This window comes from Anabas testudineus, chromosome 11 (assembly GCF_900324465.2).
Source record: "Anabas testudineus chromosome 11, fAnaTes1.2, whole genome shotgun sequence".
Classification (NCBI taxonomy): domain Eukaryota; kingdom Metazoa; phylum Chordata; class Actinopteri; order Anabantiformes; family Anabantidae; genus Anabas; species Anabas testudineus.
Window position 1 is genome coordinate 19,528,989 of NC_046620.1, and position 17,119 is coordinate 19,546,107.

At 41.5% G+C, this 17,119-nt stretch overlaps 1 protein-coding gene across 2 annotated transcripts in view; it reads left to right on the top strand.

Annotated features, from left to right (window-relative positions):
* The first annotated feature begins 11,811 nt into the window (after positions 1-11,811).
* The window catches only part of arid1ab (AT rich interactive domain 1Ab (SWI-like)), a 49,143-nt gene continuing 43,835 nt past the window's right edge, over positions 11,812-17,119 (top strand). Inside the window, exon 1 of one of the 2 annotated variants that reach the window (XM_026350087.1) lies at positions 11,812-12,118. Coding sequence is in view for 1 of the 2 variants with exons in the window: in XM_026350086.1 (XP_026205871.1) it covers positions 12,242-13,141 (900 nt within the window). In the remaining variant the exon portion in view is untranslated. Of the gene's footprint in view, positions 12,119-12,241; positions 13,142-17,119 lie in introns of those variants that run through there. The other variant, XM_026350086.1, reaches the window with a different exon arrangement.

A 17,119-nucleotide genomic window follows, 5' to 3' on the forward strand; every position in this document is an offset into this window, starting at 1 on the left:
AACCTCAGGACAGTGTCTATCTGCTCCACTCTGACCTGGCCGCTCAGAGTTTTTTTAGTGGGAGGGTTAAATGGCCAGCGGGGAGATCAAAAGGAGCAGGACCACTTTCCACTGACAAACAGTAAGTGTTAAAGACAGAGGATTGATGATAGCTACAGCCAGGAACATTATTTACTCAGAGTCAGAGGACGTGTGACTTCAGAGCTCATCACCCTCTTCCTCTGCCGGCACTTCCTCTCTCTATAAATGCACAATTAAAATGAGATGTTCACACAACACAGTGTCACCTTCTGATGCATCGCCAATGAGCTATCAGCATTATCACCTTACCAAGCAATGATGTGGGGGCTTATAATAACATCTTATATTAAATGCAGTCTGTGTGTGTGTGTGTGTGTGTGTGTGTGTGTGTGTGTGTGTGTGTGTCCTTTTAAGATGTCGCTTTTAAGTTACAGGTTACAGGTGCATTTCCAGTTTCTACAAAAACCTGTGGTCCCGAACATGTGGGTTAGGACCCCTGTTAGAGTCACAAGACACAGTTTTCTGGTCACACAAGGATTCTAAAATAAATCAAATCTACTTTACAAAACCCTGCTTACTTTTCTCACTTAGTCTTTTCTGGTATTTCTGTTGTGTTTCGTGTACATTATTAAACACTTTGACCTCTTCCTGCCTCTGAAATGTTAAACTCAGGACTTTTACTCAAACTGAGCCTTAAAATGTGGATTTAAAACTTCTCTTTAGTAACAGTAATGTCTAAAATGTCTAAAATTACTGAAGATTTTAAAACCTTCTACTCAAGCATGTTGAATACAAAAAACATTCAGTTACGTGGTTAATCATGGGGAGAGTTTCTCAGAGGCACAGGCTCTATATATTAGGTGTTGGATTCTTGTTACAGCAGAAACATAACTAACCTTGTTTTGTACAGTGAAATATGGCTTTATTTATTACTGAGTCATGGATGGTTGATATAGCGTTGACAGTGAATTAGCTTTCTTAGCTATTGATTGGTGTTGCATTTGTTCTCAGAAAATGGCAGATACATTGGATCTGGTTTCAAGTTGAAGGAACTATAAGTGTAAAAACATGTGTTCAATTTATAAATGGTTGAGAAATTCCAAATGTTCATATACAATGACATTTGAGGTATCAGTAATAGAAATAAACATCCCAGAGGATTCATTTATGTTGAGGGGGCACCCTTGATCCGGAGCAGGGGCTTGAGCCCCCAGAGCCCACCCTTCTGAGTGTACCTGATTCTTAGAATTACATCAACCTGTTTAAAAGGTCAAATATCTGATTATTATCTACTAAACCAAGTTTAACTTCTAAATGCTAAAAGCTGTGTTTGTATTAAACTGACTTTAAGGTGAACACAGGAAAACTAAACTAAAATCTACATCAATTTGCACAGAGATGAAGTGTGTTCCTAAAGAGGGAGTTTAATGTTGAGTTTAAAAAAAAACGTAGCAGCATAAATTCAGTTTCTTGGCAGCAGAAACATTGATTGTCGATTGTATTGATTTGTACCCTGATTTTTTGGTGAGCTATGTTTTTCTTGTTGAACTGTTTCCTAGGTGGAAGGAAGTATCACTGCCTGTGGGCCCTGGCAGGCGACTCTACCTCTACAGGTGTCTAGGGGCCCCAGAGAGAGACTCTAAGAGTCTGTATACAGAGTCTGGAGGACAAGCAGGACCAGAGGAAAAGGGGTGGGGGTGGGGGGCTCACTGTGCCATAAACTGAAGGGGGGGTAAACAAAGGGGGCCGGGCTGCTTTTACTGCCTTCCCACGCCAGGCAGCAGCCACAGCTGACTGGAAAGTGTTACCTGGAATATGCCGTGTGGCCCCCTCCACCAGCAGACAGCCAATCTGAATGCAGGCACAGTGACCCAGGTGTACAAACAGCAAACAGTGGGGCAACATCAAAGGCTCTCATTAAAAGACAATAGACCCCCCCCCCCATGCCGCCACCACCTCCACCCTTCCTCACAGTCTCTGCCAGAGTTTTTACCACAACACACAGCCCTGTGGCTCTGCTACATGCTCCCCGAGAGCAGTAGACTGCCCCCTTCTGCTCTGTCCAGGGTAATAATATATTCCTGAACCTGTCACTGCACGTGTCCACGTGGAACGTTTTATTTTACGGTTTATTATATCTGAACACTTGACAGCTGTTATACCTTATTCCTCTGGACTATTGTTCCTCAGCGATACGTTACTGAGTCACACTGTTGCCCTTGATCGTATGCAGAATTCCTTCATTAACAGTTAAAATTAACTGTCCTGGTTTCAAAAAGACCTCCCTAGAGCATCAAATGTGTATTAATCCACAGCTGCAAATAGTCCTCCACACATGCACTATTTCTTCCTGTTTCAGTTTTTAAAAGCTTAGATTAACACAGGACGTTAGTTTAGTGTCAATGCTTTTGCAGCTTGCAGCTGTCTTCATCACAAAGGTAATCCTCTGTATTTGCTATGAACTGTATTACTGATGATGGCAGCATCACTCTTAGGAGACACTACTATAGCTTAGTTTAGACCATCCAGGTGCGAATACAGTATGAAAGTCACTTTCTTCACTGGCATGTAATTAACCACAGCGAATATCAAGTCTGCACTGTTGTTATTCAGGTAGTCACGGTTATATCACTGCTGTGAGAACTCTTATCTCCTGATAAAATGAGAAAGTGTCTGGCTTCACAAATATGAAGTAAGGCAGATTATACAGATCTGTAAAATGAAACTTGGGACTATTTTCCATTAATTGTAGGATTTTCCAATGTTTATGTTTCTTCTTCTTTTTTTTTATTAATATATTTGACACACTAACACAACAAACTACTGTTTTGCTTTAACATAAAAAAAATATTGGGTACATTCATCATGAGCATTGGAAAGATTATGTGCATGATGTATCTTAACTCTAAATCTAATATGTTTTAGTTAGATCATGTGAAAGATGTCACACGGATCACAGTATCTGCAGTTCATTTGTATTGTTGCTCTTTTTTTTCTTTGGCTAAGTGTTGAATATAGTTAATAAGTGAATCCCCTTTACAACAAATGTATTATGAGCTTTTCTCTCTGCGCAGCCACTGAACGTTGTAAGGAAAATATCTGCCATTGGATTTCTTCCATCATCATATTACTTCCATCACCATGCAGCTCCAGTCTTTGATGGAAACTGAATTTGCACATTAAGTACTGGAGGAAACTCTTGGGAACAAGCATTTCTGCATACGTCAGAAGATGAAGAAAAACGTCAGCTGTCATTCCTGCAAAGGGAAAACTCTCTCTCACACACACACACACACAAATTTACTTATGTATATTTATATATTTTTTTATTTTCTTTTTAAAGCGGCCCACTAAACGTCCTGCACTGTGCTGTTAGATGGGAGCCGGCCTGGGAAAAGCCTATCTGGGCTCCACAGACAGCAGCAGCCTCCAGCTTTGATGGGGAAGCGTCTTTGTAGTTGGTCTGGAGATGGCTTGTTAGTCAGTAAAAGTGAGGACTAAATGGCTCCCTAACAGGAAGCAGTTTACACAGTGACGCTCAACCTGCCTGTGGGCCTCTATTGTCCTCAGCCCCATGTCCCACTTCATTACCATTTCCATAAGAAAGGACCAGTAATTGCCCCTTTTCTTCTGCTGCCCCTTCATCTTGGAGTGTCTCTTCTTCTCACCTCAAAACAAGCACAGGTCCCCTGACTGCCACCATTGATTGCAAACCTATGGCCTCTGAATCACTAATTCAAACATGCATATTTGGTTCAATTATGGCTTTAAATATTCATAGCCTAGTCTGTCTTTCTATTTTCAGTGCACTGCATGAGGAGAATCTAAAGGCCCAATCTATTATATAAATACAAAAGAGAAGCCGGTTTTATCTGCATCAAAATCTGGCATTTTACATTGGTTTTAAGTTATAGTTTTGGGAGGAGAGTGATGGTGTGCTGCAAAAAAGATTTAAAGTTTAAGTCAATTTAAAGTCATTTTAAAAGCATACAACTATTCTATGTGTAAGAATGGGAAACTGGAGTAAATAAAAACTCACAAAATGTACTATATTATTATTTGTTTTATTTGAAATCTAAGCTTTTTATGTAATTCCAAGAATTATCATTACAAAAGTGTTCTTTTCCCAGTGCTTTTATTTCACATTACTCATCTAATGATGATTGTATTGTAGTTTAATTACAGAAGTCTCTAAAAGAAACAGAGCATGGCCGACTATGTTATTGTCTGTTAGCTCCTTCAGGCCAAAGCAACAGTCACTCACAGAAAAGGTAACTACACAATAAGTAATTACAAAATAATTACAGTACTGTCATTTTTGGAAATAAAAATGACAAAAAATAAATATACTATATATACATATGCAATTACAGTAATTATAAAGTTTAAATAAAGTATATCACATTGTGTCAAAGTAATATATTTTTGAAACTCTATAATTATTGTAATTTCAGCATTTTTTATTTTTATATACACCTTTTCCGAGTGTTTCTTTTTTTTCACATTGACAATTTTGTGAATGACAAGATTCCTCTCTGCCTGTCAATCAAGAGAAGCAGAGGACTGCCAGTGATGTGATTGGCCCTAACTTACTAATGACCAAAGGGTGAAGACTACATTTATTTTTAAGGAGTAAACAATGCTGTTCCTGTAAGACTGCACTGCATAGCAGTTCACAGCTGACACGCTGACAAGATTCTCTGTGTGATTTACAGGGATGGGACTTGCTTGTCAGTCGAAGAAAGGCTCACATACTGGGCTCCGTGACCCACAATGGAGCAGTTCCCAGTATGCTTGCACTGACGAGTTCCCTTACTACAAAAATGATTCCCTGCATGAAAAGAGAGTGAGCACTTCTCTGTCCTTGCAGGGTGGACACTGTAATTTCGAGTGCTCTTAACCTTGCCTGGCTTTGTTGAGATCGGGGGTCCTTCCTTCACTTCACTTGAACACAGTGTGAGAAAATGGAGTGTTTAGAATTCAGTGCCGGTGCCAGTGTGACTGTGTGGACTTCATGAATTCAGAGATTTTCAAAAAATGCCCTCTAGCAAATTATCACAGCGCACACACGCATGCACACAAAAAAGATTGATAGAAGTGCTCCAGTGTAACCTGAATATGTCCTATCAGCTTTGATTTGAAAGCCTGTCATGGGGCATTGAGGTCCCCTGTCTATTTTCACCTAAGGAACAGAGCGGATTTCACTGCTTGAGAGAGAATAATACAAGGAGAGAGGAGCAACTGATTGAATATCTGCTAAGCAGTTCAGGGTGAGTGGTGCCTTGTAAAAAGTTTGATCTCATTTGATCAAATCAGGTAAGAACAATGGCTGAAAGATTAATCTGAAATATGACCTCATGAGGCAGCAGAGTAATTCTACAAGTGCTTTTTAATATCCAGTCATGCATCAAAGCTGTACGTTTGGATTAAACGTATACTGAGGCCCTGGCTGCATGTTTTTCTTTAAAGAAAACATGAATCTCCACACATTTATTAAGGAGTAAAACCATGCAGGATTTGAATTGCACATTCCTTATTTCTTCATTGTTTACAAAGTGGTGGGTGTGTGTGTTTGTCAGGTGTAAGTTTAAGCGGCCGGTTCCACACACACATGCACACACGCACACAGCATCTGGGAATGAGCCGGATGCCCATTGCACTTCGCAAAGTGGCACTTCCTTCCTCTACACACTCCAGACTATGCATTGAACTGCTGCCTGGCAACCATCTGGACAGGCCCCAACTGTTGTGATTGTGTGTGTGTGTGTGTGTGTGTGTGTGTGTGTGTGTGTGTGTGTGTGTGTGTGTGTGTGTGTGTGTGTGGCCAGGACAACCTCAGTGTGGGATTGCCACTGATGTTTGCCGCAAGTGTGCGTCAATGACGGACTCTTTACAGCCATAAATTCTCAGTGTGTATATTATTGTCAGGTATGGGCTGTATTAGGCTTTGTACACGTGGGTGTGTACATGCATCCGTGTGTGTGTGTTGGTAACTTCTCCACGTTTCATAGCACGATTAGAGGATGAGAATAAAAATGTGCAAAGGATTCATTCCTATACACTGGAAGAGCTTTGTCAAAGTGGTACTGTCTTTAGAAAGCCACACATCAGAGCAGAGTCTGTACTGGAGGTCCTGAGACCCTCCTGACCTTTGACCCGATCTTAGCAGTAAGACATGTCTGTCTGGACATCTACACTGATCAGAGCAGTGAATAATGATCTTGCTGGGTAATGCACAAAGGTTGAAACTTTCAATTCACCCACTGATCATGCATATTCCACATCTTCTGCATTCTTTCTATGAATGATAGCTGTTATTATGCTTGAACATACATTTGTGGCACACAAACATCACTCATGTATAGGTCCCACTGATGAAATTACCACTTATGCCTATTTGAATGACTCTATCTTTATATGTATTCCATCTAGCTATCAAATACATTCTATGTATACACTTTATGTGCTGATGGAAGGAGCCCCATTTGCTATTTGTTGCTGCCTGTGAAAACCGTGCAGCTCCAAAACGTCATTTTTAGCTCAGACAAACAGCCGTGTCTTCTGCTTCATCACAATGCAAGGTTTGAATTTGTTAATTTAGTATGCAGATTTTCCTCAAACTATAAAGGGAACATTTATTTAATTCATTTTATTTAAACATTTTTACATTTCCAGATTTCCAAATGTAATGTTAAGGGTATTGGTATTTAAATCACATAAAAATGGTGTTTTTCTCAATGAGTTTTGTCTGTGCAGTGAAAGCAACAAAAAACACTTTAACCTAAAGATTCTGGTGGGTAAAAAAAATATACTGTATGTTATCCACCAATAATGGGTATTGACTAAGTATGTGAGAAAACTAGCTGTTTTTAAATAAAACTTACAGAAGAAGCAAATGAAGACCAGAAATCCATGAGATTCACATTGGAAATACACACACCTAGCAAAACAGAAAGTTGTCAGAAGAGGCTGGAATCAACACCAAAGAGGATCCACATTCTCACACTTTCACACTGCACCTCTGGCTCACTTTGAACTTCCAAGGTGACAAGAGATAAATTCAGCAACAACAGAATCAATCTATGCGGAGAGAACGACCAGCGGTCTCTGTGTGTCGGTAATCCTATCAGGAGCAGTGTGGATACATGCAAACAGCCAAAGTCAAACATGTTGTTTCACACTCACGCTTGGTAGGATACGTGAACCCCACTAATCCTGCCACAGCAGAGGTCACCTCTAAACACCCCTCACCAGTAAAGGTTGGAGCTACATAGTAATTTACCTGCTGAATTGACAGAATTTGGTTCATATGTGTGGGAGACAGTGGCTTTAGAACAAAATCAGAACAGAAGCATTTATCCTGGCCCTTCGGTTTTTCACAGAGGGCCTGCAGGTAGTGCTGCTGTCAAGGGAAGGGGAGGGCTGCTGGACCCCCTCGGTGAGTTGAACTGTTTTAATCACGGCCCCATGTGGACCCCGACAAAAGAGGCAGGTCGGAATCACCGTCTGCTCTTTTGTTGCAGGGGGAGCCACCGAGGCTGGGAGTGGACTGCGGCTGCAGCCACTGCTCCCATCACCACAGCAGGCCTCCTGTTTATTTGCTTTGGAGGTTGTTTTATCCCAGGTGACAGTAAAGGTAGCAGGTTCCCAGGATGATACATTGCTGTTTAATTATCAGCTGGGGATGGCTGCAACCATGCTGCACAGAGAGACACACACACACCTTCACACACTCAACACACCTTCCTTTACATTAAAGTGTTTAATGTACAGAGAAATTATGGATTTAATGTCAGATGTAGTTCATTTGTTCTGATCTATATTCCAGCAGCATGTACTTACTAGCAGTAATGGCTATAATATTAATTATTTATCTTATCTTTATCTTTCATCGCTATTATGGCTGTGTTTAATTATTGTGCTCTAAATTTCTATTTCATTCTATAATGTTATGGTCTTTGTCATTATCTTTTTCTTTATACTTGATCATCATTTAAATGAGCCTGTGTGGTGGGTTGTAGCTTCAGTTGTACACATTGTAAAACAGGTCTAGTTAGGAAATTCCGCGCCACATTATTGGGTTGTCTTGGTGATTGTATGGCTCCATTCCCAGACTGAATCCCGAGGGATGAAAATAAAAGAAAAACTCCTGAATGATCAGTCATCAGTTAACTTGCTCAACAAGAAAGACACTTTTACTGTCCAAAGCTGAGATTAATTGAAGAAAGTTGCTACATTAAAAATGCATGTGTAAGAATATGTAAGGATTACATTAATTAACAGGAATAGAATTTTTTGGCTTAGTTAAGTTAGTAAAATATTTATGGGTCTAGCCTGTTCAGAAAGTTGTCTTTTAACTAGATTTGATGACATAAATAATAGAGTCCCACCAAATCTTTGCATATTTAAATGCAGCCATTCACAACTGTTTCTATTGTCAGTTTCCTTTCTCTGATATTAGTTTAACAATGATTACAAGAGAAAATTAATGGATTAAGTCCAAGCTGCTGCTGGGGTGACGGCTGGGGAAGCCACAGCATTGGGTATAAGGTGATGCATCACAGTCAGCCACGCAGGGAGGGGGTGCTGGGGCACGAGTAAACACTCTTAAATCATCATCCTGGGACAGATGGAGGTGGGGGGTGTCACACGACCACCACCACCACTATCAACAGTCAAAGCAAAAAGACAAATGTGACAGAGTCCAGACAGGATTTAAGTGTAACAATCTGTAAATGAGTTCCGATTTTTTTTCTTCTCTCTATGAATGAATCTGAAAGAGACAAAAGACAGACACGGGACACAATAGTATGAGATCACGTGGGAAGTGTGAATCTTATCCTACATGGGCCAAACAGGATTACGACAGAGAATTACAGTGAGATGTTTTCATGGTAACACTTTTTCATCAAGTCACTCTTCATATGTGGGTGGTTAACAGTTATAGTACTGCGGCTGCATATGAACAGCGATTGTAATATAAACCGTAAACTGCTGTAGATGGCCTTTTTCCTGATTTAGACTCAGCTTTTCAAAGTAAGAGCCTCTACAAGTGATCTCCAAGTCAAGTTAAGTTAAACAATCAAAGCATCATTATTAGTTATGAGTTAAGTCTGTATGAACAGCTCTCGTTGCATAGGAGAACACCATACATGTACAAAACAAGAATCACAAAAACAAATACATGTCACTCCAAGCACAGGAAGTATTTAGCATCATGCTGTTGCTCAACAATAATGTAGCATATCATTCAATCTTAGTTCTTTAAAGTAACTTTGCATCTTCACTGAGCAGCACAGACATTTGAACAACAAATAAATATTTTCCAAAGCTAGAGCTGAAAATGCAGCACATTTTGAACACACTTCTACAATAAGAAAACGAGGAAATAAAAGCATAGAGAGCAGACTGTAGAGCTCTTTTCAGAAATATTAAAGGGAGAGGAGAGACTGCACCCCTTGATAATAAACAGCGAGTTTATGCTAAAAAGAAGCTCCCTACCCCCTCCTCCAAAACAGCCTCATCTCTGCGCTTTCTGCTAACACACACACACAGCCCTCCTTAGCCTATATAAGCAGACAGCAGCTGAGCTGACCCCCTCCACCCTGCATAGCTCCTCTCATTTATTAAACATACAAGAGCTCTATTTGCAGCTTTAAAATACAAGTGGATATTTTTGTTGTTGTCTAAGTAAAACTTTAAGTAAAAGGGATGTCTTTTCCATTGATAGAGTGAGCAATGTAAGCAGAAAGACCCGCATTATAGAGAGAAAGGGCTGAGCAGAGCTGGGAGCTGCTGCTTCCCATCCCCCACATTCACATAGCAAAGTTCTGCTGCTTTTGCAAGCAGAGATGCTGCCTTCACGTGCTGCGCCCGAGGCTCGTGAACACACAGTGTCGCAGCATTCAATTGCTATAAACAGTTGTTGTTTTTTGTGTGTGTGTGTGTATGTTTGTCTAATCTTCTAAAGTCATGCTTAAAATAAAAGAGCAAATGCAACAGCAATTTTTTGCATGTCATAATAGCATGATATCTTTTTGTTTGAAAAATATAAACCTACCTTTTATCTAGTTGCAATTTTCTCTCATTTCTCATGAATTTGATCACCCAGTTGTTGATTTATTAACAAAAATATATCAAATTCTTCTTCATATATTCATTATACATTATACTTTACATTTTAGTGAATATTTTTACTATTTGCTGTTGTTTTAACCTGCTTATTGTGTTAATGGCACTAAATTCTATAGTAACCTCTCTCTATGTAATTTATATCCCCCTACACTACCCTGTTACTGTTTGCTGATGAAGTAGTAAAAGTCTTCACACAGCTACTAGGGCCTTAAATACTACTTTAATCCTACATTGCTTTGTGTTCTTAGGGTGTTTTTCGTTGTACTAATCAGCTTTCACACTCTCTGAATACACACTCAGATGTCAGGAACGAAGACACCCCGTGGAAAAGCCATTCTAGACTTTCCTTTCAAATTCAGCTGCTTTCTTTTGCTGTGTAGGAGTCGCTCATGTCTGACTCACAGAGTGACTGAGAAAAATTCCGACAGCGCATGAAGGCAACACTAAGGTTTGCTGCTGCTAGGAGAGCGCGAGGCAGGCAGGCAGGCAGAGAACACGAAGAAAGGGGGTGGGGGGGAGAGAGAGAGGTGGAGAGACATAGGATGTCTGCTTCTATTAATTGCATAGGGCAACTTTATGATTTTCCCCAAATCTCGTCTCGTTCTCATGTGTGTTTGGCATGGGATTTGACTTTTAACAGATAACATGTGGTGTGTTGAATTTCACTGGCCTATACTGTCACTTTTCCACCACCACTGTTTCTCTTTTTGTATCTTCACTTCCTGCTCTGGCTCAGTCCATCCCCCATCCTTCTTCCTTCTCTATCTTCCCTCTCTCTCTCTCTCTCTCCTCTCGCTCCCTCTCACACACACACAGGTTGTAATTTCATGCTTTTCTTCTACTTTACTCTGCTCTATGCGCGCCTCTCTCATTTGTCGTTGTTGACACATGGACGCAGCATGGAAGCAGTCACTTGTACCCATTAGCCCACTCTAACAGAAGATGACATTGTGGCCTATTTTGTTCCACTCCTTTAATGAGCTAATAAGATAAAGTGCACAAATGAATGGAACAAAGAGGAACACACAGCTCATGCATGAAGCCTTTTTTTTTTTTTTTTTTTGTAATCACAGTGGTTGAATAGTTATGTCTGACTTCAAGGCAGAGTGGTAGGGTAAATACATGGACATATTAATTGTTAAATACCACTAAACCTGTAGACGGGTTATAAGTTTATCTTTATATATATGAAAAGCATGTGGCTATTTCCAACCTTTTTGAAGTTAAATATACCAGACTTACTTCGGTTGTCATTGAGGTCGGCCATGTGAAGCCTTTGAAATAATGGTAACTCTGACTAGATCATGCCATTGCAAATACAAATACTGTGATATTGTTTTACATAAGCATACACTGAAAACAGACAAGCAAAATGAGCTGTGTGCATCACCACAGCACAAAAAGCAACGAATATAGGGCACATTTGGTATGAATATCAAAAAATATATCTTTGAATATGGATAACTAGGTGAGTCCTGACTACCTCCTGTCCACTAAACTGTCTCAGAGTGAGCAGTGCTGGACTTTTTCAAGCGGCCTCTCTTTAAAGCGCCTCTGTCTCTTACTATAAACACTGCTGACGTCAGAGGAGCGCAGGCCGGATCCGGGTTCCGGCGCGCGCTCCGCTCCGCTCCGGGTTTTGGTTGTCTCGCGACAGCTCGGTAAGATGGCTGTGTCTCGCGGAGCCTCGTGCTGGTTTGGTTGATTTCTAGCTCGCGCTCTCGCTCTCGCTCTGTAACAGAAGCCCCCCCCCTCCAACACACACACATACACACACTCACACACACACACACACACAGACGTCCACTTGTGTCGGTGAAATTCATTTACTGCCTCTGAATTTATACTGTTTTTCTTTCACAAACTTTCCCCTCGTGTGTTTTTAACTTTAAACGGAGTCGCAGTGGATTACCGGATACCGGTCCGGGCGGAGGGCAAAGGGGGGAATGAACCGGGACAGCGGGTACGTTGTTATATATATAATTGTATGTATATTCAATGGTTATTCGGAGTTTTATTGTGAGTGAGTCGCCGTGCTGAGACAGAGAGGTAGAGGAAGAGTGCGGGAGAGAGAGAGAGGGATATCATGGCCGCTCAGGTCGCCAGCGTCGCCACTCTCAACACTAGCCCGCCATCCGAACTCAAAAAGCCGGATCGGGACCCACAGGAGGAGTCGGTACCAGGAGAGAAACAGCATGAAAATAAGGAACCGGGACCTGACGGCGGATCTCCTGGTCAGAAGGAGCTGCAGGACGGGACCGATGCTGGAAATGCTGGGGGAGGAGGGGATCCTGACATGAAGAACGGCAACGGAAATTTACCCAGGGTAAATAATAATAGCAGTAATCAGAATGATACAGGCGGGCCTGAAGGGAATAACCATCCCGGAATGGGACACCACCACCCGGGACCCTTTCCTCCACCTCCTTACGGTTACAACCAGCACTACAGCCGGGCCCCTTTTCATCAACATGGCGGACAACAAAGCCCTGGCATGGCAGCTGCATCGGGGCCGGGCATGATGGATCCTTACCCCCCTAATTCACACGAACACGGCTACCCCAACCACTATAACAACTACAGCCCGTTCCAGAGCAGGACTTCTTATCAGGGCCAAGGATACGGGGCCATGAATTCCCCGCGTAACAACCAGCCTCCGGCGGCTGGGGGGCAGCCAGGCAAGCAACAGCCAGCAGGAGGAACCACAGCTATGGCTGTTTCTTACAATAATCAGAGGTATAACATGGGAAACCAACAACCTACGTCTACGCCAACTTTAAATCAGCTTTTGACATCCCCCACCTCTACCAGGAGCTACCCGAATTACCCCCAAGGAGACTATAACAATCAGGAAGGAGCCAACAAGGGACCAGGGGATATGGGCAGCAGTCAGTATGGTGGGGTCCATCCGGGTTGGCAACAAAGGACCCATCATCCGCCTCCCATGAGCCCGGGAAACACTGGACAACCTCCAAGCAGAAATCAGGTAAAGTTCGTTTTGTGCACTGACACACTTTGACTGAGTTCAAGTCACTCAGTAGCTCAGAAAAAGCAGTGTAGAGTTGCATATTGCATTGGACCCAGCCATTGTCTATGTAGCAAGAGCTCTAAAATGGCTGCCTCTCTCTTTCTCCCAACACCACCCCCTGCAACAGTGTTTAGACCGAGAAACAAGCCGCATTTTCTGGTAGAAACTACTTGGTGAGTCGTGGTAATGTTAGTGCGTGTCTCTGCTTGGTACAGGGCACGAGTTTGACTAAGTAGAGCTAGAGTTTGTCAGGAGAAAGTGTGTGTGCGTGTGTGTGTAGAGGCAGATAAGGTGCTGTTTCTTCGCAGTGCTTCTTCAGCCTCATTTTGGACTTTTAAGTGCCGTAAATCCGTTCTTATTTCTGCCCCAATCCGCTGCTTTTTGTCGGCGTTGTGCTCGCACCGGCGCTATCAAAGTTGTGTCAATGGCTGTCAAGGCGATAAACAAGATGCAAATGACAGCGATAGCCGTTAAATAACATTTGCATAATCATTAAGAAAAAAAGACCCTTCTGTCGGCTAAAAGAGAGAGAGAGAGCAGCCGAGGAGCGGAGATGTGTCTCACAGTCCGGCGAAAGGCACCAATTACATCCGCTAAGTGTTTACTCGGATCAAAGTGTGATTGTGGCCGCGATTGATTCATCTTGACGGAGGGTTTTCATTCATTGCGGCTTGGTGTGTGTGTGTGTGTGTGTGTGTTTTTTTTTTTTTACCCCTGCCCCCCCCCGCCCTTCTGCGTCTCTCCTCCATGTGCCACCTTGTAAACACCGGCCCCGCTGGTTGGAGTTGGCAAAGTGCAGATTGCCTTTGCTTTGGGATTTGAATTATGGAGGTAAAAATCCTGCTGTCAGAGCCAGGAGACAGTTGGTCTTAGGTTGACATGCGAGCTGAGATCTGATTGGCTCCCCCGTCCCTCTGCTCTCGGCCATTTATAATTGCATCTAATGGAAGGCTGCAGAAAAACAGCCCCCTCTGCACAGTTATGTGTTCCTCCACCGTGTCAAGAAAACATAGTCCCCCCCCCCCCCCCGTGTATTTTCTGTATTTATACTCATTTTGTGCACAGTTAGATGCAAATATGCAGTGTTAGAAATATCTTTATATTATGTATGTAAAATATCAGAACAGCCTCCCAAATATACACAAACACACACTAGACACTATAATGTACATTTTAGACTAATAACGTCACAGGTTGTATTTATTGAAAGCATTTTATGATCACATATTTTTCAGTTCCTCCCACTGCAGTAATTTGCATGATGATGTACTCATGTAGACACCATTGTCTGTATATGTCCAGGCCTACCTGAATCACATTTCCACTTTCATTTATGAATGTATGATCTCAGACGTGGACACCTGAATTTGCACTTTATTTATTTATTTTCTTGAAGCAGATGGGTACACGATGGGTGCATGCACTGCTCCGTTCAAATTGCCTGACTCTGGTACAGCAGATAGAGTAGGTGTGGTCATATAAGCCCTGTTGTAAAACTGTGTTCTCCACTGTCTCCGGATCAGGAGTTGATGAGGCTTGTGTGCCACGTGAGTTGGTCCGACTGGCTGCAGCATTGTGTTTACAAGCAACCAAGGTGTCAGCCAAGTGTCACAGCTTTTTCTTTTTCTTTTTTTAAATCCCAGCAGGTTCACAATAGTCTAATTTACTTCCACATGCAGAGTAGGTAACCATGTCAACAGTGCTCACCTACATCTCTTGACTCAGTAATAACAGCCACATGTATTGTGTGTTTACTCGACACTTATGTGTCATAAGCAGCACAGGGGAAGTGTGTAGCTCTGCCTGTACACTATTTTTATCATTTTGATATATACGTGTATGTAAAGGATATCTTTATTGTTGTCTTACAGCATGTGTTCATTTTGGTAGACAAATATGATATACTACATAACATACACGTCTTTGCATGCACTTTCTCCAAATATATATACAATTTAAGCTTGCATGTGTTTTTTTATTTTTATTTTTTTTAATGAAATTTTACTTTGCATCTACTAATCAGAGATGACAAAGTTTTTGTTGCACATGTGTTGTTTTGTGTTTATTTCTACAAGAATGTCTCTCATTAGTTTCCAGGAAATTAAGAACGGGTTGTTCTTCTGTAGAAGAGATGCCACCACTTGTAGCTCTGCCTGCAAGATGGTAAATGCTTCAGGTTAAAATATTTGAACCCAAATAGGCTGGTATTGCATCTTGTATTAAGCAGCTGCATGCAGAGCAGTCATGTTCACTAACCCGATAGGTCTGTATTGCTTTTTATGAAAATAAATTAAAAAGGGGTTCTCTAGAGTGCTGCTTGCTGCTGTTAAGGGGAAGGATTGGACTTCCCTTTTTAGTTTCAATTTATCACTTCCTGTGTGAGGGGGGGGGGGCTTTACATTTTTGCTTATGGGGTGATCTGACTGCATTTCAGCTTAACTTGTTTAGTAAAAGCCTAGTTTTAGACATGTGTTTTTACGCTACAAGAATTATATTTAGAAAAATTTGAGGTATTTTCCAGCCTTAGTAGCACTGCTTTTATTGAATCACCTCTTATTACTGTCATCTCAATGTAGCTTCAATCTTTATTTCTAGTTGTGTTGTGAACAAAACACCAACACTTTTTTTCTGTTGTCAAATTAGAGTTTTGAGAAAGTGTCACTTTTTTTGCAGTGTGTCACTTTTGTTGAATTTCTGTGCTGAATGGTTGCTGTAGTGACAGTTACATTGGTGACAGCGCCATATTCCTAATATAGCATCCAATTTCAAATTTAAGGAGAAAGTGATGTTGTAATCAGACTAGTTTGTATTAAGCTGTGTTTGTGTTCACAACCTTGGAACCATATCCTCTAAGTTTCTTAAGAGTGATGTCTGTCCCAACATTCCTTAACACCTTTTCATTACCCTTTCATGTGAGCCCATGCACTTTCAGAGCAGTTCTTTGCTGAAGAAGCCAAGGCTCATTTTCATTGTACAAGTGGAAGGAAAGTGTCTGGGGAGGTAATTGAACATTTGGGCTGCTAAGCGTACTTAAAGGTAGCAGAAACTGCATTTTTGCAGAAGGCAGGAGGGCTTTTTGAAAATCTCATTAGTGTCACTGAATTGGGTAGAATCAGAATCACTTTAAACTGGAGCTTTTCGGGAGTTTGTCTTGGTGTCAGCGGTGCAGGTGCAGGGAAGATATTAATTTAATGGTTATAATCCCAGATGCGGAAGGTGGAGGATTGGACTGCTTAAGCAGAGCAAATACACATGTCTAAAAAACTGTTGTCAAATAAAGGACTCAATATGTCACCTGAGGTCATCACTTTGGCACATGGTGTTCAATCAGAGACCTTGTTGTGTGTTTTATGTTTGACTGCAGAGCTTGATGTGGCTGCAAGTGGACCAAAGTTCAGGTGGAGGGTTTTTCACAGGCTAACCCTCTGTAGAAGAGCAGGCCATAATAAGTGCTGCAGGCTTTATTTTAGTAGAGTTTATTAAATGCTTCAACTCTCCATTCATTAGCAGCGCCACAATTGGCCTTTTAATTGGCGGATATATCTCCAGTAATGATTCGATGGGTGAGTTTTATGGAGCCATTCACCTGCCTGGGGCCACCTGCTGAAGACGAATTAATGTGGTAATTGAGTGGTGGGTGAGGACTAATATTTTGTGTTGTGTTGTTTTTTTTTTTTGTCTCGCCTTGCACACAAACAAATTCTCTGAAGTTGATTTGAGTGGGGTTGCTTTGGACAGTAGAAACAAAGTACACCCACTACCTAACGCACAGGAGTGAGCCAAAAGGGAAATAGTAGTCGAAGACCCCTTGTAAATATTTCTTGAAAAAAGCCCAACAGTTGAAAACGGGACAAAAAAACGTGCAGCAGTCAATTAAATGTCAAGGCGTTTAATTGACTGCTGCTAATGCACATGCAGCTCTAGTAATGATGTATA